Consider the following 24,794-nt stretch of genomic DNA (forward strand, 5'->3'; position numbering starts at 1 on the left):
AGTTTCTTCATTCCTGCATTTTTTTTCAGTGGAGACTGCAGGCTTTTCTGGAAGATACTTTTTAATCAAATGTTAACTGCTGAGCTAAACACAGCGGTTATTGAGTGAAATGCTATGGGCTACATTATTCTGCAGACTGATGAGCTAATAGTCTCTGCTGGCCTTAAAATCTGGATGGACATTTTAAGGGGATTCTATAAAAAGGCCATCCCAATAAATAATTACTCAGGGCGGTAAAAGCTAAGGCATTTGTGAATTCCTTGGTGACCACAAGAAACTTGAAGAACGTTCAACATATTACCTAAGTGCCAGTGAGCACAATCGGGCATTCATCGATACGACTGGAAAGTCTCCTCTGGCTTCAGTGGACATTTGGTCAGGTCACAGTTGTGGAAATGGTACGAGGGCTAAAGCCAGCAGGGGGGCAGAGCTGTGCCACTCTCCATCACAGAGCACCGCTGGATGAAAGATATCTTCCTTCAGGTTTTAACTCACATGGGAAGGTTATTTTGATTTTCCTTTAGAAAACCTTGATGGGCTTGGGGACTTGGGGATGAGCCAGTATCCAACAGAGAGACAGGTTGCACAGAAAATTCACCTGAACGTGCAAGAAATCAGCATGTACTTTGCACAGCTTGGAAATACCTTCACCTCTCTGGAACTCGGTATGGAAGGTAACACCTTCCCAAGAGCTCACAGAGAACAAAGATGTCTCCAGCCCTGACCTGAGACCCTACACAGCCCATTGCTGAGCTGTGCTCATGGAAGTCTTGCAAAGTAGCAGGTGGTTACCTGTCACACTTGCCGCTGCCTTCACCTGTGAGATCAAGAGGAAGCAGTGCCGAAACAGCCGGAGTGATGGCTGAGTGCAGAGAAACGTGAGCCCACTGGCTCCATCTGCCCAGCCTTCCAGCACTCTGCAAGAAGCTCACTCCCTCCTGGGGGCTCCAGTCAAAAAGCAGACCCTGATTATTTTTTTCTCCTCACTTTTGACCTAAAATCCCCCCTGCACCTGTGCTTTTGTGCATGTTCACTCCAGAAAGGGAGCTTGTCTATGCTGCTACCTGAGAAGTGTCTGAATCTTGCCCCCTTTGCTCATGGTTAGCAGAGCATTCACAAAGGCCCAAACCGAAAATGAAGGCTCATTTAGGAAAATATTGGTCGTGAATATAAAGAATAAAATTGTCCTGGTTTTGAGTTAGTTGGCTAAACAAACTTAAATGTCATGTTTCTTCTCTCTGATGCATTAGCCTGTGGCCACTATAACCAACAGTGTTTCTCCACATGGTCTTAAAAGTGCATTTTACAAATGCTCAAAAATGTGGTATAGTGGTGGGGGGGTGTATTTCTCATAAGCATTTGTGCCAGCAAAAGCCAGTTGTTCCCACGCCCACTGGAAAGAAATTCAATATAGCAAAGGGAAGCTCATTAAAAAATTTAGACCAATATTCACAAAAATATTTTATCTTATCCATCCCACTCCACAGTTACTTTTCTTTTTGTTTGTAAATACTTTGGGGGAAAAATATCACTTCTGCCTAGAACTGCTGTCAAGTGTACTGCTTTGAAGAATTTGGCATATTCTCCAGTCAGCACATCTGGTATGGGTGGATGCTCTTCAACAGACTGATTTTTTTTTTTTTGGTTGTTGTTATATTTCAAGTGATCCTGTGCCAAAACCCGTTTAGTTGAACAAGAAGTTTGCCCATTATCAATCACTCACTGATAACTGCTGCCAACTCAAAGATGCATCTTTCCAGGCACAGCCTGTGTGCACACTGGCTGCAGGAACCAGCTTCAGCAATATTGAGACCCTACTGAGATTTCAGAGGAAGTGCAAATAAGGAGTACTTGATAAAAATAGCAACCTGCAGGCTCTGTACTGCTAAGTGCTATTTAACTACACAGAAAGTTTTGGTATTTGTCTTTAAGCTAGGAAAGAATCTAATGTTTCACCCAGGCTGTGACAGAGGGGAAGAAAGAGCGCACTGGCTTGTCCGGCTGTTCTCCCAGAAGCTGCCTTGCTCCTCCAAATCCTGGTTAAACACTTCAGGGAGCACAACAGACTCAGAGAGTCTTGTCTGTTTGGAGTATAACTACCTGTACTCCCAGCATGGGCTTTGCTTTGGGCTTTAGATTTTCTCTTTCTCTTAAAAGCAAACCCAGAAGAGACTGAGGACTTGCTATTGGCACCTTCAAAATGTAAACCAGTCTCTGTTCTACAAGTGATATTGATGAAGGATTAGTTTTTCTACGTTTTAATACCATTAGACTGCTACCAGCTGTTTAAGAAATGTCTATGCTGAAGAAGGTGCTAGGTATGGTTATGTCCCAGTTAAAATGAAATTTGTTTTCTTTTACCTCTTAGCAAAAAAGATTCACCAGGAAATGGTTGGGGGTTCCTGAGGGCAGCTAAAACACCAAGTTAGCTGAAGGGTTTTTTGGTATGTTGAGCTCTTGCTTTTCTAATGGCAGAAATTTACCCACAGGTTTCAATAAGGAAGGTGAAGAACAGACTTGGTGCATAAAGACTTTTTAGTGCTTTAAAAGGAGCCCTTGGAGCAGCTCCTTTGCTGTCACTGGGACAAGCAGTTTAGTTTAAGTTATGAACACTCACATAGGTCTTTGTAAGGTAGAGTGTGTAGCAGCTGTGTGGTGCTACAGCCACATGGTATGAGATAAGGCACAGTGAGAGCCCTCGGCTCAGGCTTGCCGAGGTTTGTGCCTGTTTGTTGGATTGCTCTAGAGGGGCTGCAACAGAAAGATTTTGCAAGAGACTCTGGATAAGACATGAGTGGAAAAAATCTGCCCTCCATGGGGAGTTATCCACATGGAGAGCAAACGAGAAAGTTTCAGAGAAATACCTGGAGAGTGTTGCAGTGATGAAAATCAGATTTTCTTTCCTAGACCTTACCCCGAATACTAACTTCTCCTTCAGAATCTGCCAACTTCAGTGTTTTGAGCCCTGTGGAGTTACTCCTGTGCACAAACAGCACTGTTGCTGCTGTGAGAGGGGACAGTGGCAACATGTTCATTTTTGTGTAGCTGTAATTAGCATCACACATGAATGGAGAACATGCTCTGGCCTGGCAAGCAAATTGGGCAAAAATATATTTATGTTAGGGCTATGTTACATTGGGAAGAGACTATGAGGAGCAGGGCAGTGTTTCTGCAGTACTGTGATGCCAGACAAGATAGGAAAGGTAGTGTGCATAGTCCTGAAGAGCCCTGGCTTAAGGAGACATCTCCTATGTCCAGTCAGTCACCTGCTTAATGTGGAAGGAGTCACTGAAGCAGAGGCAAAGGAAGATGGGAGCCCTGGGGGAAGGTGGAAGCTATGGGGGAGCCAGACAAGGTAAATGTGCCAGCTGCTGGAGGAAAGAGGAGATGAAAGGGAAAAGAAGAGTGAAGAACAAAGCAGAGATGTCAAGGAAAGGTGGGGAGGGGAAACGGGAGATGATGGCACTAAAATTAGACAGGGAAGCAGGACAGGGAGAGCTGATCCAGTGCACTCCCCTCGGACGAAATTCCTGCTGAAGCTGCTGTCAAATCTGGCCTGGGGAGGGAGGAGAACTGGAAAAGAGAAAAGATGGGGTGTCACTGCAGCACCCCAAGCTGCTCAGAGAGGATTTCTCTGGCCCCAAGAGGAGCCAGCCCTGCTGTCCCCAGGCACTATTTCAACCTCCACACCCCCTGAGCATCATCTTCACCCTGGGAGACACCACCCAGTGTGAAATCAATGTCTTGTGTTTATGAATCTGCACTGCGTTTAACTGTTTCAAACCAATTTTTGCAGGTGATTCCTAATTATATGCTACTAGTCACAGCCCACAAAAAGCTAATGAAACCCTTGCCATCAATTAAATGTAATTTCTGCATGTTGAGGTGGAAGCGAGGAAGGCAAAAGATGAAGTCAAACTTTCCCCTGGCTACAGCTATGGGAGCCAACTCTGGAAACCTCTCAGAACCTGAACGAAATCAAGATCAGCTAGATCTGAACTAGGGCTAAGGAATGTTTTCTATTTATTCTCTGGTGTGTGCAATTCTGAAGGGTACAGAGAGCTCTTCTGCCTGTTCTGACGACCTGAAGGCATCTGGTATAGGAAGTGGTGTAGGGTTGAAAGAATCCAGCCATGCAATTTGCAACTAAATGGTTACTTATAGTATAAAAAAATCTGACAAAAAGCATGGAGAATAGGGCCCAAGGACACTGCCTCTTTCAGTGTTGTTAAGTAGTGGTAAGAATAAAAGCAGTGTAAATGTGTTTTTCTTTCATTTGCAAAGATGTATGTTTATCTTCTTCTTCTGTCCTAGTTGCTATATGCACTAAGTGTCTTTAGAGATGCTATATATACGCTGAATAACACACAATATTCTTCCAAGTCAGTGGAAGAACTTGCACATCAGTTGGTTTCAGACAAAACCACCCTCCTGACCCCTTGTTTCTTCCAGGAAAGGAGGGAGGTCTGTTCTCAAGGTTGTCAGGGTAAGTAACACACGTAGTTTTATACCAGTTTGTCCATAGTGGTCTGATGGCCGTGGTGTGTTTGGGAATACAATCCTTCGAATTAGTTCATCTAACAAAGAAAAACTGATAGTCCACTCCCCATGAGAGGAAAAGTCAAGCCTTTGATATCTTGCTGCTTTATTCACCCAGCAACACCTCTATTAAAAACTCTCTGCAGTATTTCTGGAATGCATGACAAGCAAGGCAGTAGCAAGGGAAGGAGCAGTGCTCTGATGTAAGGTAGGCTCCCTGCCCAGGCTGGGAGTGTGTGTGTCTTGGTGCTGCATGCGCATCACAGCACACCTGAGGGGGGGACTCCCACGCTGTGCAGCCCACGCAGCCCCTTGTGCTGTCATCCTACACCAGCAGACCCCATTCCTGTGAGGACCACCCCCACCTGCCTGAGGGGAATCCAGATACCACGGGCAGCTGTGCAGCACATGGACTGTGCGTTGGTGGCCTTTGCACCCTGAGGGCGGTGGGCGTGCAAGGGCGGGCACTGGGGTTCCATCATAGAATTGTTTAGGTTGGAAAAGACCTCTAAGATCATCAAGTCCAACTGTTAATCCAGCATTACCAAGTCCACTACTAAACTATGTCCCTAAGTACCACATGAAGTACCTCCAGGGATGGTGACTCTACCACTTCCCTGGGCAGCCTGTTCCAGCCTTCACCTTTCAGTGAAGAAATTTTTCCTAATATCCAGCCTAAACTTCCTTCACCTTTCAGTGAAGAAATTTTTCCCAGTATTTAATCTAAACTTCTCCGGTGCAACTTGAAGCCGTTTCCTCTTGTCCTGTCACTTGATACCTGGGAGAAGAGACCGACCCCCCACCTGGCTACAACCTCCTTTCAGGTAGTTGTAAAGAGCGACAAGGTCCCCTTGCCCCTCCTTTTCTCCGGGCCGAATACCCCCAGCTCCCTCAGCTGCTCCTGATCAGACTGATGCTCTCGATGTCCCCTGCTGGGAAGAGGCTCCTTTGCCACTGGACATCTCCTTCCCTGCACGCCCTTGCACCAGCCTGCGGGCGCTGTCCCCTCTTCCCGGACCGGGGTGCAGGGAAATGGCAGTGAAGTGGGAGCCGGGCGCTACCCCCCGCCCCGCGGAGCGCCGGAACTCACACTAATAATCACAATAATAATGATAACTGTTTAAGACAGCGGGGGCAACGCCCCTCCCGGCCCCCGCCGCGCCCCGTCCCTGCGGGCCCGGGACCGGCGCTGCCGCAGCGCCCGGGGCCGGTCGGGGCAGCCCCGCCGCGGCTGCGGGCGCGGGGGGCGGTGCGGGGAGGATCGGCCAGTGCAGCCCCCTCCCTCCCTCTCTCCCGTCTCCCCTCCTTCTCTTCGCTCTCTCCTCCCCTCCCTCCCCTCGGTCCCTCCTCCCATGCCAACCTGCTGCCGCCTTTGTCAGCGCAGCCCGGCGCTATGGCATCCTGCCGGGGCTTCAGGCTCGGGCTCTTCCTCCTCTTCCTCCTCCTCCTCCTGGCCGGGAAGCGGCTGCTGCAGCGGCAGAGCCAACCGTGACGGCCGCGCTGCCCCGGCCAGAAGCAGGCGGAGCCCCCAGGTGAGCCCCAGGTGAGGGAGGGGTGGGCTGGCAGAAAGGGGTGGCGAGGACAAGCGCCCCCCGCTCCCCAGCGCCAGGGATGCTCTGGGCACCAGGGGTGCTGGGAAGCGGGTTCAGCACCGGCTCTCCCCTGCCGGGCTGGGAGAAGGAGGGATAAGTGCAGACAAGAGACCTCCCGCAGCCCCTGTGGTCCCCACCGGTGCCCCAGGTCCCACCTCTTTGTCAGGCTCCCCGGGAAAGGGGGGACTCCAAAATCTTAAAACTCTATCTGTGACTTTGGCAGCTCCCCTTTAGTCCAACACAACTGGACCTGCCCGAGGGCAGCTGGAGGGGAGCAAGTGGGTGACCACCGGGCTGGGCCCCGGGGCCCCCAAGCCCCAAGCAGGAAGCCTGGAGGAATGGGGAGCGCCAGAGATGGGAAGCTGGAACCACCAGGGCGAGGGAGCAGTCAGGTCCAGAGTGACAGTGAGGTTGTTATAGGTTTGCTATGCAAAAATCCAGGTTGCCCACAAATGGGGTGAATTGCTCACATTTAATTCAATTACAGCTTTTTGTGTCTGTCAGTGTTTGCAATGGTGTCTCCTTATGCAGAAATTTCCGGGAAAAATGTGACTTGGATGTGGTCTAATAATGTATTGGGAGGACAGTATTTGTGTGTCTGTATGGGCCAAGAGTTGGCAAAGAATAACCAAGAGTGTATGATGCAGTAATAATTCAAGTAATTTATTGCACAGTTTTAGAATGATTGTTTGCACTTTTCCAGATCACAGAAATACCTTAACCTGGATTGCATAACTGAACCATGCAAATAATCAGCTTAATGTTACTGTGCAAGAAAAATCAATGACAAACCTGGTTTGACTTGAGCCCTCATACGTCTGTGACGGTTTGGTGCCTTTACCCACAAGTTCCCCGTTAATTTATGCACTCAGATCTTTTAAAAACTGCTGAATTCTGGGCAGCTGGGTTGGCTGAAGTGTTGTGCAGAGTCCTTTAACAGCAGAGCCTGCCTCTGTTAAGGAGCTGGGTTTGTAAAGCGCGGTTTTCTAGGGCTCATTCACACAAGATAAGAGCCAGAAAATAGCAACTTCTTCCAGCGCTAGTCCCAGCGACTCCCCGGTGAACCGCGGGTGAGGTTGGCGGTGGGATGCTCGGGAGTGTGCAAAGCGAGCGTCGTTCCTGTGCAGAACAGCAGCGAGCCACTGGCGAGAGCGGGTGCACCAGCACCATTGAGCTCCCAGGCTGCAGGCGTTCGTTCCCTTCGGTTCTGAAGGAGTGAATAAAACCCACATCAGCAAGGCAGGGAGCCAGAACCAACTCCTACCTGCCCCAGGGACCGGAGCCCACCCTGCTCCTGCACGGAGCGGTCCGGAGGAGTCAACCTCTGTCAGGCTCTTCGGGAGCACTTTGCAATGAAAGGTGGAGAGAAACAATTGCCATCGCGCGGCCAGGGCTCTGAAGTGCGCTTTTTAGTTTTCTTTTTAATGAGCGGTAGAAGGCTGGAGGGGGGAGGAGGAAGAATAAGGTGTGCGGAGACGGGCATTGTTTCCCTGAGTGCTGGCTCCCGTGTGTGTGCACGATGGAAGCCAGATGGGGCTCGAGGTTCCTTCATCAGAAATTTCTTAATGTTTTGACAGAGAAATGGATTCACGAATATGGGAGAAAACAAAAACTGAATTCCATCTCAGTGGGTTATATGTTTCATGCGAGGAGAGCGTTGCCTGCCTTGTTTTATAGTATCTGGTGTTGGGAAGACAGGCTGAATGATTTATGAGCTCAAGTTAATAGTAAAACAGCATATCACAGGCTCTGTATTAATGTTCTCCTGTGCTGAAGTAGCTGGCTCTTTCTGAGGGAATTTATGCGAGGATCGCTCGCTCTGTCTGCCATCACCGTAATGGCATTCTGGGGTGGCCCGTTAGTCACCGTGGGGGGAAGCAAAACAAGGATGCTGCTTCCCTCTCGGCTAGCAAATCAAAGGGAGAGGGGAAATGATGACTCCAGCAGTCACATCTGTGTATTAGCTGCACCTGCTGTGGATATTGGGAAATGGGGAGAGCGAATGTCAGAGGCACAAAGAACAGGGAAGGAAATGAAGGGGGAAATAAGAGAGGAAGATAATGTGGTCTGTCTGCCAGTGGCCGTGATTCAGACTTGTGCAAGGCACCTTGGCACCTTGCAGCTGCTCAGGGAAGTCGAGTGGTGGGACTTTATCTTGAATCCTGTGCTGGGGTTTGTCTGCCCCACTGTGCACTGCCCTTAGCCCATTTGATGGGGCAGGATTTGGGCTGAAGGTGTCATGGGGAAAGCAGCCAGGGCAACTGGGGAGCAGTACCAATTTCATGAATTCCTGTGGGTGGTGAATTCATAGGGTAGCCAGGAGGTGAGGGGACCACCCCCACCCCCAGTACTGATTTGGGAGGTGGTGAGAAGAAAAAGTGCATTCTGGCTTTTCTGCAGGGAAGCAAGCTGCATGAAAGAGTCTGCAGGTTCCCCTGGTCTGGAGAACCACAGGGGAGAGGTTTTACAGAGGCTTGATTCCTAAAGACACCAGAAAATAGAACAGTATATTCCCTTTGTGCAGCAGAAAGCTCCACTGGGGATGGAGGTTGCAATCGTAATATTCTTGGACTTCTCCAGAGGCTGAAGATAGTGGGTTAATGGTAAGATGAGAGCTCAGTTCATTGCTCTTGGTGCAGGGCAAAAAGACATCGATTTGTGGTAAGTCTGGAGCTCATCTGTGTGCAAGGAGAGTCAGACCCCATCGACTGGCCATGCAATATGATGCTGTACAAGTCCGTGCTGGGATATAATTGTGCTATTAGAGCAGCAAATGTCGAATATTGAGAAGCTGAGTCAAAGTAACCCTCCCAGTGTTAATATAACAAAACCATTAAGGATGAAATGTTAAGTGGCTCCTTTGGTCAGAGATGGTCTTGCTGAAGATAAATAAGCTAGATCCTGTCCCTGTGTCTGGTTAGCTCCATGTCTCTGGAGACCGAAGTCAGTTTGAGGGGGGATGTTGGAGGCTGTGTGTAGCTGCTGGTAGTGAGGGTAAGGCACAAGGACCTCAGTGGAATTGAGGCCATCTGAGGAGACCCTGTGCTGCTGCTCTTGCTGAGGGTGCTTTCATTCACCTAGCTGCTTTTGACCGATTCGTGACCCTGTACCCTCCTTAAAAGATCTTTCTGTGCTTATTTCAGAGCTCTGCATTTATGTGCTACGTCCAGGTCTATTCTGGTCCTGCTTTGAGAGATAATGAATGAATGTGGACATAACAGCTGAGACGGTGCATGACCAAGTGCTTGGCACCTGGGATGTGGCAGCTCCTGGGGTGACTTGCCAAGAGGCACCTGTCTCTGTCGCAGGCTGTTAGGAGACTTGACAAGAGACAGAGGAGCTTAATGTGCCACAAAAAATTTTGGCACGAGGTTTTTACGTCCCTGGCCCAGGAAACAAGATTTCAAGGCCCTTATATATTATCCTTATGGAGTGGTACATCCTATTCTTCACAGCCTGAATCTGTTGATGATGCTCCACTAGCAATGTTTCTGATGCTCTGGCACAAGGGAGCACCCATTTCCATGCACAGGCTGAAGCCCAGAGGTACCTTTCACACCTAAAGATCTCTCACACCAGAAAGCTGTTTGTGAAAAGCCAAGGGTTGAAGAGGAAATTATTCCAACTCCTAGCTAGCTTTCTTTTCCTCAAGGCCTACATCTGATTTTGCAACCTGCCTTTTCATTTCCCACCTCCTGTAGCTGAGGCGCAGTTGAGCGAACTGGCCGAATTCCCACCTCAGAATGTTCAGCTCTCTCCTGGTCACCCCTGTCTCAAAGCCTGTGTCACCTCCCTGTATTCTCACTTCTTTATAGCTGACTGCCACCTCCCAGGCTTCAGTCTGGGAGCACAGGATCTGAACTGAGCTAAGCCAGGTCTAGTAGAGCTCTTCTGCTTGGGATCTGTACTTCACATCTGCTTGGGTGTGGGCTGGGGTCCTCAATCAAAGGCTCCTTGTTGGTGCTAAATAAAAACAGTGTGAGGCTGAGGATATGCAGAAGGGCTTCCACTCAACTTAATGAATATGTCAGCACTGAGCAGCTTTGAAAATCAGGCTGCACCTAAGTTTTACCAGATGCATAGAGTTTAGAAACCTGAATTGAAGTTAAAACCTCTGATGCTAAGAACGCCTTGGTACAAAGCAAAAAAATTCAAGAAACTGTACCCAGAATATCCTCACTGGGATGAGAGAGTAAACACAGAAGGGTGGGGAACAAAATGGTTTGACAGTTTACAAAAATACATTATCACAAATTGGCTACTTGTGTGTTTTTGCAGGAGTGTGAAGGAGGAGAAGGCAGGGCACTGGCAGGCCAGTGCAGGGAGCTAGAGTGTGCATCAGGCTCTGAAAATGCACATGCAGGTGAGGGTTTTTGCAAGAAGCTGTGAAGTTACAAACGGGAGGAGATAGTTGCTTTTGCTGGTATTCAGCCTGGAGATGACAAAAAGACATATTTTCACTCTTGTCCTAGGTGGCAGATTTATAACATGCAGAAAATTGACTTGTGATGCCAGTCCCCTGGCAGCTGGGAATGTCTTTGAGTCCCACATGTGAAGTTTACTCTGTGAGGGATTGGTGGCCTTAGTGGCACGTAGCGTGATTTGGACCTTGGAAGCATCATTGTCTAATGGTAACACATCAGAGAAATACAAAGGCAGGCTGTGGAAAAGGCTGTGCCTTGGAGCACACACTGCTCATAGAGAGAAAAGGGATACAACCACCCTCCTTCAGCCTTTAGCATTACTTTTTGGAGCTGAGCACAGAACAGTAAAACGTTTTTTTGTCTTTTGTCAGCTGGCAGAAGAGTTGTGCTGCTATGCATAATACAGGAGCTTTAAAAGCAAAGATGCATGCAGCAGAGGTGTTGGAAAATCCCTGTAGCCATTGATTTCCAAGAGTCATGTTTACAATCACAGAAACACATTTAGGTTGCTGCTGCTCAGCTTCTGATCACACGCAGTAGAAAGATGCCTCTTAAATAAACATTCAAGTCTGTATGGAGACTTGTTTCATGCTCTTATGGGCAACTGGGTGGTCTCTCTGGAAGATGCTACTGTTGTGTTTGCTGTGAAAGCTGAAGTACTCTGGCTTCTGACACTGATAGTGATTGCCAGTATGTAATGTGAGGGCAAGATGAAAGGCAACAAGAGACAAAACAGAAAAAGGACCCCTGTATTCCTGGAGCGGTGCTCAGGAGTCCTGAGGTTTTTGGCTGGGAGGTGACTTTTTAAATGAGTAATAATAAACTTTGAAAGGTTGACTTCTGTGCTTTGCCATTTGGGTGGATATTCTGCACTTGATGGAGATGGAGAGGCTAATTCCAGGTGTCATCTAAGGGTGGGAGTAAATGGGAGAATATACCATACCTTTTGGGGAAGGGAAAATATTTTTGTCATTCCTATCAGTAAGAATAACAGACTGAGTGACCAAACATATTAATTGGCAGACTGCATCATCCCATGCTCTGTCTTTTCTAGTACCCAACCGCAGAGACACCGACAAGGATATTCACAATAGACAGATGAAAAATTATCACCATCCTTTCCTAATCCATAATAGCTATAGGTTGGTTTCAACTCTGAAAGTGCAGAGGTTTATATCCTTCCCAAGATGTTTGCTGGTGTTAGCTGTGCTTGTCCAAGCTATTCCTATTATCCACATAAATGTGCAGCTTTTGCTCTCCACCTCTGCCCTGTCATTTTGGGATGGTGAATGGAGATGCACTCTCAGGTTTCTCTGGGAGCACATTGCTGAAGAGGATGTTCTCTGTTCTTGCTATTTCTCAGTCTTCAAATCCACCCAGATTGGCAGCCAGCCCTCTAGCATCTGCTGGATTGGTTTCAAGGTTCAGTGGGATTTTTTTTTTTTGTTTAACTCTTTCTGCTCCTTGCTAAATTTTGCACTTTAGAGCTGAAGTTGGGGTTCACACAGAATTTTCATGTGGGACCTGGCAACTTTTCCATTCCTGAATCATAACTTTGGAAAAAGTATTTCTGGGAAAAAATGTCAAGGTATCCAAAGGAAATAATTCATAGTAGAGGAGAAAATAATGATTTAAAATAATCAAGATGGTAATTACATGCTCAGATAACTTCTAAACATGTCAGAAGTTTATTGTCAGAAAATCTTCCCGAGAGCCATTTGCATTCAGATATGAAAACAGCTGGGGTTGTCATGGTGCAGTAGATCACCTCTGGTTAGGCCTGGGCTAGAACTATTGCCAAGCAATTTGATGTCTGTGCTTTGAACCTCTCACACATTGGTAAGAAATTCTGTGAAAGCCCCGTAGCAAGCAGGTTGGGATTGTCTTTCTGCCCTTAGTTCAGCCCCTCCAAAACTTCTGCTGTTTATTCACTTAGTTGCTTTAGTAAATATGGACATAAATGAGCCTCCTTGGATAAAACCCTGACTCCATTTGAGTATTGATTTCATTGATGCAAGGATTACAGCCTGGAGTTTGGAACAAGGGGATGGGTTATAAAAGCAAGCCCTGGACTGCATGGCTAGGGAGCCAGGCCCCATCTGGGGCTGAGTTACAAGGTCCTGGGTATTATCTGTGAGTGACTTACAATCTTTTTTGTGTTGCTGTAGAAGTGGAACGCAGTTTCCAGGTTAAACAACAAAATACGCGTAAGCCATGGAGTCCAACCAGGAATCCTCACTCTTCCTGGTGAAGATACTGGAGGAGCTGGACACAAAGCAGAATACTGTTTCTTACCAGGATCTCTGCAAGTCCCTGTGTGCAAGGTTTGATTTATCCCAGTTGGCCAAGCTCAGAAGCGTGCTGTTTTACACTGCTTGCCTGGATCCTAATTTCCCAGCGACTTTGTTCAAAGACAAAATGAGATGCACTGTAAACAATCAGCAATCAAAGAAAATCATGGTTGCAGCAGATATAGTAACAATATTCAACCTCATACAAATGAACGGGGGAGTGGCCAAGGAGAAGCTTCCAGTTGCAAGGCATAAAGTGAAGAAGAAAGAGTCCTTTGAGTCCTGTAGGTCTGACACAGAAATCTGCAATATGGCAGACTGTGTACCCGACTGCATGCCCAACTGCGAGCTGAACGACCAGGAGTTCAGCCGGGGCTTTCCAGTCAGAAGGTCTTCAAAATGCAGAAAGATGGACTGCAAAGACTGCCAGCAGTTTGTCCCCTCATCAGAACCCAACTTTTTGCTTGGCGTTAGTAAGGACATGAAGGGCCGGGCTGCCTCTCTGGACAGGCTGCAGGCACTGGCGTCCTACTCCATCGCCACTTCCCCACCATGTGAGATGCAGAGTACATATTTCCCCATGAACATTGAAAATGAATCTATTTCAGACCAGGATTCCTTGCCTATAAGTGCAGGCATAAAGGAAACTTTCATTTCAAATGATGAGCCTTTCATGATGCAGTCATGTGTCCAGAAAAGAAATATATTCAAAGAAGATTTTCATAATCTGATTACAATATCTCCCAACTTAATACCATCCAACAAAACGCCAGAAGATGGACACAGAGAGCCTCAAAACAGGAAAGAAACCTCTAAGCAGACTTTCTTTAACCACAGCTTTGAAATGCCATACAGCAGCCAGTACCTGAATCCAGTTTATTCTCCTATGCCAGACAAAAGGCGAGTGAAACATGAAAGTTTAGATGATCTTCAAGCTTCAACATATTTTGGCCCAACTACTGTTCTTGGACCCCAGGACACCAAAAAGTGGACTGGAAAGCCAACCAAGCAGACTGCCTGGCCAGCTAAAAGCTGGAGTTTAAATACTGAGGAGGTCCCTGACTTTGAACGATCATTTTTTAATAGGAAACAGTCTGAAGAGAAACCACGATACCAGGCTTCCAGCAACCCATCTCCAAACTTTCCTTCAGTTGACAGACATCAGTCCTACCTAAATGCGAAGGATCAGCAACCAATTATGCAGGCAAACTACGCTGTGAAACCCAATGGGCATAAACCCAAGGAGATTCCTTCCATTCTAGATGTGGAGAAACATGAGCCAGTCAAAAAGTTTAAGGATAAAAGCATTAATTGTACTTCTGTCCAGATCTTAAGCATTGACAGGACCATGAGTGTTGGGACACAAACGGAGCAGCAAGTTCTGGACCACAAGAAATGCAAGGATTTGTGTGCAGCTGGCCAAGCCAAGTACAGCGAACGGCACTCTCTTAAGCAGTCGGATGATGACTCTGAAATTGTGAGTGATGACATCAGTGACATTTTCCGGTTTTTGGATGACATGAGTATCAGCGGCTCCACGGGAGTGATGCAGTCTTCATGCTACAACAGCACTGGTTCCTTGTCTCAGGTGCATAAATCAGACTGTGAGAGCTCACCTGAGCACAATTTGACTAAGATCTCCAATGGGAGTGCCTGTAACAAATTGGATAAAGTGGTCCGGGCAGACATCAGTAACACAGATGATGAACTGAAAACGAGTGTCTGCAAATTGGTCTTGAGGATTGGCGAAATAGAGAAGAAACTGGAATCTCTCTCAGGTGTCCGAGAAGAAATCTCTCAAGTCCTGGGAAAATTAAGCAAGCTGGATCAAAAAATCCAGCAGCCAGAGAAGGTCAGTGTACAAATAGATCTCAATTCTTTGACAAGTGATGCCGCATCAGATGAGAGTAACTCCCCGCAGATATTTCAGTGCCACAATACTCCTCATGGAGGCAAACTGGAGAACAATCCAGAATGGTGCTGTTCAGACGCCAGTGGAAGTAATAGTGAGAGTCTTCGAGTAAAAGCCTTAAAAAAAAGTTTGTTTACTAGGAGGTCATCGAGATCCTTAACAGAAGAAAACAGTGCAACCGAATCCAAAATAGCAAGTATTTCAAACTCTCCCCGAGACTGGAGAGCTATTACTTACACCAACAAAGTTGGCATTACGGAGGAGGAAATGAAAGAGAGAGATGGAGGAGAAAATAAGGATTGGCACAGGAAACCTAAAGAGGTAATTTCAACTTTAACTCACATAATAAGCACTTAAAAAAAATCTAGTTATGAATGTGTTCCATAGTCATCACAAGCCTTGGGGGGTGACAATACTTTGCCCTGCCATGTTATGTCTGTCTTTATTGTTACCATAATTGAGTGATTTTACACCTATATGTACTTGTTGGCAGCTGCAAAATGATCAAGTTGCTCCTTAAAAGCTTTGTTTTTTTGGAAAGGGAAGGGGGTAATGTGGGTGACGTGTGGAGGATGATGGTATTCTTCATCATCAGTGGCAATATAAGAGGCCTGATAATTATCTTGGTGAAAAGGGTGTGGGGAAAATTGATGTTCTCTAGTGGTTGTTTTAGAAGGGATATTTTGAAATTGAATTGTGACGGCTTTTGTCAGAGGAGTATGTACATATTTAAAAGCCAACAAAATGGATTTGTGAATTCAAATCCCTCAAGAAAAGAACGCTCGTATGTGTGCTGTGAGATGCTCGTTGTAGTTATGTTCTCTCTGTCTGACTTTGACGGTCATTTAAATGAATCTTAAGCCTTCCCTTGTAGAACTGCAGCATAGCCGTGGTTTTGGTCTTGTTGGTCAGAAAAACTCTGCCCATCCTCCCCACAATTGCCCACTGCCCCTGTGCTTGTTCCTGTTTCATGAACAGTGAGGAAGGTTGGGGATCCTGCAGCACCCTTGTCATTTGGGACCACACGATGGGCATACTGTACCTCCTTATGATGGAAAATGAGGGCAGAGAAGGGCTGAGGGTTGAGAAGGGAGAGGAAGAGGTTTGATGGAAATAAGTGCAGTGAGGTGAACAAGAAACCATAAACCATGGGCTCTCACTAGACTGCAGAAGGGGAAGGTTACCCTTAGTAAGCCCAAACCCTGGGTTTTCTGTACATTGCTCTTCTCAGGATGTCATTTGATTTTGAAAGTCCCTTCCTCACTCCTGCAGTGGACTGTGGCTGACACTGTATGGTACCATGGATGGTGCAGTGTCAAGGGTGTGCTAGCTGGGGCCCCCCCTCAAGACTGCTTCATGTTAAGATTTGATCTGGAAACAGAAACCTGGAAGCCTGCATGTGTCTCACAGCCTTTGCAGATCAGCTTGGCTTCTCTGGATGTCAGGACCATTTTCAGAATAGTTTTATGATCTGTAAACCGTATAAACCCTAAATTTGCTCTTCTCCATCAGCATTGTGTTCATATTATACTGAATGTGGAATGATGTCTGTAAAATACCACTTGGTCTGGTTGTGAGATCAGAAGGTGGGCAAATGGATTAAGGCCATCCAAAACCTTTGTCCTAGCTGGTAAATTTTTTATCATGTGGTGATTCTGAAAGGAATATCTCTGTCCTTTGTGTTTAACTCCCTCATAGTCCTGTTTTTTCTCTCAAATTCTTTTGAACCCTATTGCAGGCAGACAGGCAATACGAAATCCCACAGCCACATAGACTCTCTAAACAACCAAAAGATGCTTTCTTGATTGAGCAAGTCTTTAGTCCTCATCCCTACCCTGCATCACTCAAGTCACACATGAAAAGCAACCCCCTGTACACAGACATGAGGCTGACGGAGCTGGCTGAAGTGAAACGCGCCCAGCCGTCATGGACCATAGAGGAATACACGAGGAATTCGGGGGATAAAGGCAAGATTGCAGCGTTGGATCTACAAGTGAGTCCCATTTGTTTGATTTGAATAGCTTGATTGCAAATGGATGTTGCCACAATATGCATCTAAGAAGGGATTTGGATAGCTCAGGAAGGAGCTATATGCAGTGTTGAGCCTCTAATCGTGCTGATCCCTATCCATCCTGGCCAGGGACAATGAAGAATGTGGATGTTTCATTGCAGAATGGTGATCCTTGACAGGTTGATGCTCCCAGCTAAGTCAGCAGTGGAGAGATGTCTGCTAAGCCACTGTGGTTTTAGTAGGTCTAAAGAAGAGTTGGGGTATAAAGGACTGCGGAGGTGATTTGGCCCCTAACTGCAGCAAGGCAGAGTGGTGCAGAAACTGGAATCACTGCTTTTTCTTCTTTGTTCTGTCTGAATTATTCACAGAAAATTGAGGTGTTAGGGGTTTTTTCATTTTACTAGGAATATGAGATATAAAATGCTCGTAGAAGATGTTCAGTACTATGACTAGTTTTGAAACCTGTCACCATTGCAGCTTTGAAGTGGCTGTTGGAAACCAGCCAGTCAACTGAAGCATTGTTTGCATTTTGGTTCAGCTTGTAAGCGTGCAGAATCTTGTGCAACAAGCACAGCAGAGCAACTTACTGGGAGACAAACTCAAGTTTTGGATTCAAATTTTCCCAAACTATTTTGTGTTTGAAATCATGAACCTGATATAAAATGAGCACCCACATTGGATACCCCGTCTAACCTAATAAACACAAGACCTCTTCTAGGAAGGAAGGTATCTGAGCACAGGTTTAAAGAGGAAGCCTGAGGAATGACATCCAAATGTGTAAAGACCAAATAAATGTTGCATTATTTGGTCTTGAAACCCAAAATGCGTCACACAATGATCTGATGCACAGATCACTGTGTATCATTTTGACAGTAGAATGTAGAACCAGTGGGGAATCTGGTGCTGACCTCAGACATTTTGGGCTCCTTGCACGTGTGTGCATGTCCCAGAGCAGAGCAGACTGCCCCAGTTGGCTACAGGCTTGACAGCAGTTGGGGTGCACTGACCTACAGCTCAGGGTGTGTCAGCCCTGCAGTCGTTCTGTGTCCAGCAGTCTGTGGGGTGCAGCCACCCTCAGGGAGGGAGCCTGCTTGTCTCCACAGCTTGTCTGCCAGCAAAAGTGGCATGCAAGAGCCTTAGACTTGCTGCTCCATGCCAGCTCTCAATGGCTCAGTGCTGAGGTACCTAACCCAGCTCCAAACCCATCAGACTAAGCCCTAGGAAAGCATCAGGATACTGTGAGAAAGACTTGGATAGACCAAGTCTCAGGACCCATGCCGTGCCTCAGGACCTCTAGTTGGCTGGTTTGGAGTTAAAACCATTACCCACACAGTGCTGTAGTGCAACTCCTATGAGTGTTTGTGCAGAAATTTCTGCCCAAAAAATTCGCCTTCTCGCTCAGCTCATGCAAACTTCCCTGTTCTCACCAGCCCCTGCTCCTTGCTGTGGTTAAAGTGCCCTTGGAGAGAAACCAAGCATCACAGGGACCAGGCTGCATCTTGCCTCATCTGCCTGCTGCTTTTTGGGTCTTAAAAGCTTTAGAGGGCTTATTAAATTCCTAACCCTGGTATTGCACACTGCTTGCTAGAGTAGGAGTAGGCTGGCAGAAGTTCCTCTGCAGCAGACAGTCACAAAGCATCCCTTACCTGCTGCACGAGGCAGTAAGGGAGGTGATATCTGGGAGCAAAGCTCCCTTGGGAGAAGTGTTTTCCATCTGCTCCTCGTAGGGCTGTTTCGTTCTGTGTGAGCAGCCCTGCATGACTATGAGCAAACCAGAGAAAGCTGCTTATTGCCATCATTTATCTTTAGGATAAAGGTGATAGAACTTTACTGGTTTGATTCTCTCCCTCCAAAGAGACTGTCAGAATTGCATCTACCCCGCAAAGCCTATGTCTAGACTTTGTAATAGAGCTTACTGGCAAACTTAAAAAATAGACACAGACTTATGAGTGGGTTTTTTTCCCAGTGATTAAGTTTATTAGAACTGAAAGTAAATACATTATGCCTTAATGAACATTCCTACGTCTGGCAATGAAATGGGAAAGGAAGCTGATTAACAGTAATGGGCCTTTTTAATAATGCACCTTCCTTCTGAAGCAGTTAAAAGGTCAATGCCAAGGCAGAGGGGTCCAAAACTGCAATTTCCTTGAAGCATAGTATGGCTATTTTTGGGATTTTTCTACCTTTGTTTACTTAAAATTTCTCCTGGAGCTTGACAGTCTGCTGGGTTTTTCTCCTAAAAAAGAAATTGCAAAACTAGTCAGGCCAAAGCTTGTCCCAGGTGTGGGCTCTGTGTGAGATTCATTGCTTTGCTCTGTGTATGATGATCCACTGGGATGAAACAGTGTCAGGCTGTTTTCTCATGCCTTCAGAGATGAGATTGCTGATTTTTTTCAGAAGGCTGGAACAGGTCATTCACCCCAAATGGTGCAATCCCAGATGTGGCTGATGGTCTCTGTTTTAGCATACTAACACTGTCATAGCGGCCTCCATTAAACGATAATAAAACCATTGCTCAGTTTTTGTTGTTTATTTCTGGGGTAGCTACAAAATCACTTCTTGTAGTAGTTCTGTACATAAAGCAAACACTGCTATCAGGCAAAGCAAAGTTTCAGCCAGTAGCTCATGGCCACAAAAATCTGAATTAGTCAATTAAAGGCTTACTCAAATCCCTCTCAAGTCAGCTGGAGTTTCTTTGCAGGGTCCAAAAAGCTTTGGATGAGGACTGTTACATGCACAGAAATGGTGTGTGTTAGGATATTCTCACTGTAACATTTTTATGTGGAATCTTTTTCATTTTTAAAAAAGAAATAGCCTTTTGGAACCCCAGACACAGGAGACAGCTTTGAGGAAATGCTGTCATTTTTCAGAATGTTCTTTTTGCTTTATTTCTTTCTTCTGGTAAGTGCAATATAATACCTAGTGTTATAATACCTAGAGTTTCCCCAATTTTCCCCCCATTTTCCTCTAACACAACGGTTAAAGGGAAAAAACAAGCAAGGTGAAAATGCAAAGCTTGAAGAGCTCATAAATACTTAGGAATAAAAAACTAAAATAAATAAATAAATAATTCAGATGGAGATACCGAGAAGTGCAGGCTGCCTTTCATTTTTGTGACCATTTGAGATTCCCTTCACTTTTTTTCTGTTTTTTTTTTTTGTCAGCTGCATGGAATGGGAGGGCAAAGTCTTCGTGGAAACTCCCTTGGAATTCCACTCTGTGAGGTGCCCAGCACCCACTGCCTGTGGTTGAAGGGCTGGAATGAAGGGCTGGTATCCCTGGGCATTGCCATTCCAGAGGGGGTTCTGCAAATTGCCCCTCCGGCAGGACTGGGTGCTGGATGGGGCTGGACAGTCACACCCTGCAAGCAAGTCATGGTAGCAAAATTAGGGTTATCTTTACAAAACATAGTGCATGAGGAGCATATGTTAAGAACCCTTCCCATCAGCTGAGCTTTAATAATTTACAAATTATTAACAGTAACAGGCCGGTACTTGCTGACATCTCTGCTGTCTAGCAGATTAAAGAGATTTTATTTAAATGCCATCCGAGATGACGAAGTTTCCGGCAAATCAGAGGTATGTGAGGGATTTTGCAGAAGAATCTTACTGTTGCAGGAGTTTATTTTTTGCAGTATTTTGTTACCACTTTTGTCAGCTTTGTGGAATTGGGACCAGGAGTTGAAGGGATGTGAGAAGTGGCAATAACCCACTTTATCCTGGCAGCAGATCCAGATGCAGTTGGGAGGCCTTCTGCTTTGTTTATTTTATTAATGACAGATCCCAGACAATTAACAACTGTTTTCCTTTTAATTTTTAGACTCAAGAATCTTTAAACCCAAACAACTTAGAATACTGGATGGAAGACATTTATACTCCTGGCTATGATTCCTTATTAAAACGGAAAGAAGCCGAGTTCAGAAGAGCAAAGGTTTGCAAGATCGCTGCCCTGATCACAGCAGCAGCTTGTACTGTTATTCTGGTCATTGTAGTTCCCATTTGCACAATGAAATCCTGAACCTGTGGACAGACCCGTGACTCCCAGCCACGTGTATCTCAGATAGCTCACGCTGTGTTTCAACTGGCTGATGGCAAAACTGTAAGGAATTTGCTAAGGAACAGTGTTCTGAGGATATACTGATGGAGAGTGCTGTAAATGAAGGCAAACTACAAAACAGATAGAGAAACATTTTTGGAAAAGTCTTATTTTAAATAACAGACTGTGTGGTGAAGTTAATGGGAACTTGGTCCAATTTATATGCATTTTTAAAAGTGCAATATTTTTTTTTCCTAAAGAAATGATATTATGTTTTACAGAATCAGAGACTGATGAGAATCCAGGCAAAAGAAGAAGGTTATCTGAGCTATGTTGCATTTAATGGAGGTGTGGGTACATGGAGGTAGCACTGTATAGAAGGGAATGTTCTATATGCATTACATCAGGGAGCTAGGAAAGTCTTAAAGCTCTCTACAATGTAGAAAACTCTGAATGTATTGTATTTATTTTATAGTATTTATGTATTTCATGGTCATTTGATTGAAAGCAGACTGTGTAGCTGTGAACAGAGTTCATTCCTATGTTCAGATTAAAAAGGGCTCTTTGTATTTGGTCTTGCCCTAAGACCCACTCTATCATCACTGAGTACTTAGATAAGTGCAATGTGCTGCAGACCAAAAAGATTATGTTTTAAAGCAATCACAAGAGGTTTCAGTTGCTTCTGTTGAATAACATTTGCATAGAGCTGGCAAGCTTGCCTTGCCAAAAGGGTATTCTTTACCTCTGCAGACAGTGAAATTGTCTCAATTTCACTCCTGCCAGCAAGCAAAGCTGGCAAATCAAAGCAACACTCTGTTAAAGTTCTTGGAAATGTAATCTGAACAGTTATAATTTTTTTCTCAAAGTCTTTGTGCCTTTTTTTAGACTGTAGATTAAATAGTACTGTTTTATTTTTTACTATTTTAAGCCCATAACATAATTCACAGCATAATGGGTACTAGTGGAGGTTCTTTTCCCACAAGCCTTCTATACAGTTCCGAGTGCTCCTCAAGCAGCAGGGCTGGTGGTTACTGAGCACTTATATTAAGGGCACAATTTTTCAGCATTAGTAGAAACTTGCTGTTGATGCAATGCATTTGGCATGGGGAGATCTTTTGCTTCCCTCTTGCTGATGTATTTAAGAATAATGGCTGACTCTACTGGACAGCAAGAAGTCTGTATCCCATTGGAAATGTCCATTTGATACTTTATCCCAAATGCAAATAGCAGGTTTGATGGAATTCTCAGGCTAGGACAGAAATTTCCTGTCATGGTTAGTGAAAGCAGATACCCAGACAGTATTACTCTTCTGTCAAGTATAGATGGGAGGGGGAAAAAAAAAGTATTTTCAGGAAATAATGTGATCTTGCTGGTCCTCTAAGGGAAAGGAAATTCTTTTAGTGAATGCTCTTTTTATGTAGGATAATTTGGTTTCTTCAGAAGCAGCCTCCCTACACGATGACACAGCTGCTAGGAGAGCTTCGGATGCTCCTTTCTCTGGCTCTCTGGGATGTGCTGCACTCACTGTTTGTTTCTGGCTGGTTTAAAAAAAGTATTCAGGAAAGGGTGTGTGGGAGGCGAAGGCTTTGTTGTGACTTTAGATGTGTGTCAGTTCTTTCCTGCAGCTGGAGAGCTGTTTATGCGCTGCTCGCGTGCTGTTTTATTTCGGGATAGGTGATCCCTGGGACTGTTGATCTGTCAGAAAAATAAGTGTAAGCACAGGGTCAGGTGTCCCATCAGCAAATAGAGAACAAGAGTAAGCCCCCAGACAACATCTGTGCCTGCCTGGCCTGAATCCTGACCCAAATTCTGTAGCTTTGGCCCATTCTTATTACCAAGATAATTTCTCTTTCCTCCCAGATGCTGCAGGATAGAGTCACAGCAGGGAGGGAGCAATTCACACTGTCTATTTTAGGCTGCCTTTGGTTATGGTATGATTCAGAATACCTGAGTGCAGGAGCTCAGGATCCATATGTAGTAAATATAGACAGGTAGAGAAACCCCTGGGGACAATTCAGAGCTGCCAGCAAGATATCTAATATTAGACATGTGAAAATGCTCTGGGGGACACTGCAGTTTACCTTATGCACAATTTAGCTTGATTGTATATATTAAAAAAACCTGTTCCTGGTTCCAGGTAATGTCATAAAGCCCTTTGACACCCCTCCTTGGCCAGTGACAGGAGCACGGGGTGCTGTTGGAAGGAACAGCGTGGCCCCAGGGGGGATGGCAGACCCCCTTCTGCCCACATGGGTGGTGAAAGCCCCTGGGAGGGGCAGGATGAGAAGGGATGGACGCTGGGCAGATCCCCTGCCTTCACCAACCCCTCTTGCACTAGGCACAAGTGGTCTGACCCTGCTGACCCCAGCCCCAAATCAGCAGCACTTTCTCTAGGGCATCTCAGCAATCTGATTTTAGAAAATATCTGACTATCTAAGGGGAGATACGAGAAAGATGCAGAAGATGTTGCTGATCACAGGTTTTGTCCATGCAGGGATTTTTAATTTGTCTGTGCAACTCATCCAGCTGGCACCAGATGAGTGTTTGCATAAGAGATACCCAGAATCCTGGGAAGGGTTTTGCAGGTTATGGAGCCGTGGGTGACATGAAGCTGGCCCACCCCAAGCACTCAGCATCCCAAGCATCCATGCTGCTCCTAATTTACTGAGGTGCTTTTGCCCGTCCTTACTTTGCACAAGCAGCCAGTGGCACCCACCTCCATTGGGGCAGTGGTTTCCTTACACACCAGACCATAGTTTGTCACGGATTCCCTCTTGGGGTTTGATTCGGCTCCTGCAGCCTCTGGGAACATTTCCATGGTGCCAGGAGCCTGAGGGAAGCTGGGGGAGCCCAGTTCCCTGCCTCCCTGCTCTGCAAATACCTCTGTGAGCTGTTCTCCTCCACTCCCTGGCTGCCTCTGCAGGCAGCTGCTTGGCACCATGGGATGTGCATCCCTAGCCATTCCCAGTGGGGTTTGATCTGGCACAGAGCCCTTCTTAAAATAGGCATGGAGATGGAGTGATGGGATGCTGCTACTGGAGGAAAGCAGCTGGGGAAGGAGGGACCCTGTGGTTCTGAACAGAGTGTACAAACTGGGTGAAATCCTGACATATTAACCTGCAAGAATATTGTGATCAATCTTGTGAACCAGTTACCAACTAGAATACACTGTATACTATATGATAGACTTTTGTATAAAAAAAAATTAAAGCTATAGGTACATTGTAATCCTTGGTGTGATTGAAAAAAGTGTCCTAGATTGTATTACTTAATTAAAATAATGATGAGCATATTGAACTGTTTTTCGTATTTATGCCTTATAAACTTGATATATTACACATGATAAAATGAAACTGCAAGAACTATAAGAAAAGATACTCCATTTTGGGGGCAAATCCCATTTACTTTTTCTAAAAAAAGAGTCCTGCTTGAAATGAGCTTAATAAATCATGTGTGCAGAAGAGCAAGAGGAGGATATGTCCCCAAATGACTTTTTAGGATTTGTTTTTTTTTAATGGGGCTTTGGTTAATGTACTATGTAATAATTTTATTTTATAATGTTACTGTACAATGTTGCCTTTTGGTTCATTTAAATATAACACCAAATAAACTTGAAAATTACAGCATCCTAAGTTTTAATGAAACAGTTATAATAATTTATTACTCCATTGCTTTTCCTCTTGTTTTTTTTTTTTCCCAGGGACATCAAGATAGCCATGGGATGGAAGTGTCTCAGTGTTAGATAACTAAGCAGGCTATCTAGTTCTTGGCAGAATTGCTAATGGATTTCTCACTTGTGAAATAATAAGATGGCAGAAGATAATGAAAAAAAAGTTTGTTGGGTTTCTTTTAAAAGCTCCTTTGCATCACATTGTCTGGGCTTCTGAGAGATTAGCTCCTGACACTAATCATAATACGTAATTTTATAGGTTATTTCACGACTGAGGTTTGCCATATCAACTGTTTTAACAAGGTCATGGCTAATATTTT

The 24,794-nt window shown here is 45.5% G+C and overlaps 1 protein-coding gene across 4 annotated transcripts; it reads left to right on the top strand.

The window, feature by feature from the left end:
- Positions 1–5,904: 5,904 nt before the first annotated feature.
- Positions 5,905–24,460, top strand: MINAR1 (membrane integral NOTCH2 associated receptor 1). Of its 4 annotated transcripts, none has more exons than XM_039381726.1 (4): positions 5,906–6,082; positions 12,724–15,079; positions 16,497–16,751; positions 20,589–24,460. In XM_039381726.1, exons 2-4 carry the CDS (start codon positions 12,770–12,772, stop codon positions 20,784–20,786), a joined length of 2,763 nt encoding a protein of 920 aa, XP_039237660.1. In that variant the 5' UTR covers positions 5,906–6,082; positions 12,724–12,769; the 3' UTR covers positions 20,787–24,460. The 4 variants fall into 4 exon arrangements, with proteins under 4 accessions (XP_039237661.1, XP_039237660.1, XP_027602002.1 ...); XM_027746201.2 differs by having other exon boundaries at positions 5,906–6,071; XM_027746202.2 differs by lacking the exon at positions 5,906–6,082 and adding an exon at positions 10,422–10,494.
- Positions 24,461–24,794: the final 334 nt, after the last annotated feature.

The sequence above is a fragment of the Pipra filicauda genome, unplaced genomic scaffold (assembly GCF_003945595.2).
Source record: "Pipra filicauda isolate LSUMZ 115617 unplaced genomic scaffold, ASM394559v2 scaffold238_size1193820_pilon, whole genome shotgun sequence".
Lineage (NCBI taxonomy): Eukaryota > Metazoa > Chordata > Aves > Passeriformes > Pipridae > Pipra > Pipra filicauda.

What these genes read in the sequence shown, in the direction of transcription:
- MINAR1 (XM_039381726.1), top strand. Translation starts at nt 12,770, where the DNA reads ATGGAGTCCAACCAGGAATCCTCACTCTTCCTGGTGAAGATACTGGAG. An exon ending in GGCACAGGAAACCTAAAGAG is followed by an intron (nt 15,080 to 16,496) that starts GTAATTTCAACT and finishes ACCCTATTGCAG; the next exon opens with GCAGACAGGCAATACGAAAT. An exon ending in TTGCAGCGTTGGATCTACAA is followed by an intron (nt 16,752 to 20,588) that starts GTGAGTCCCATT and finishes TTTAATTTTTAG; the next exon opens with ACTCAAGAATCTTTAAACCC.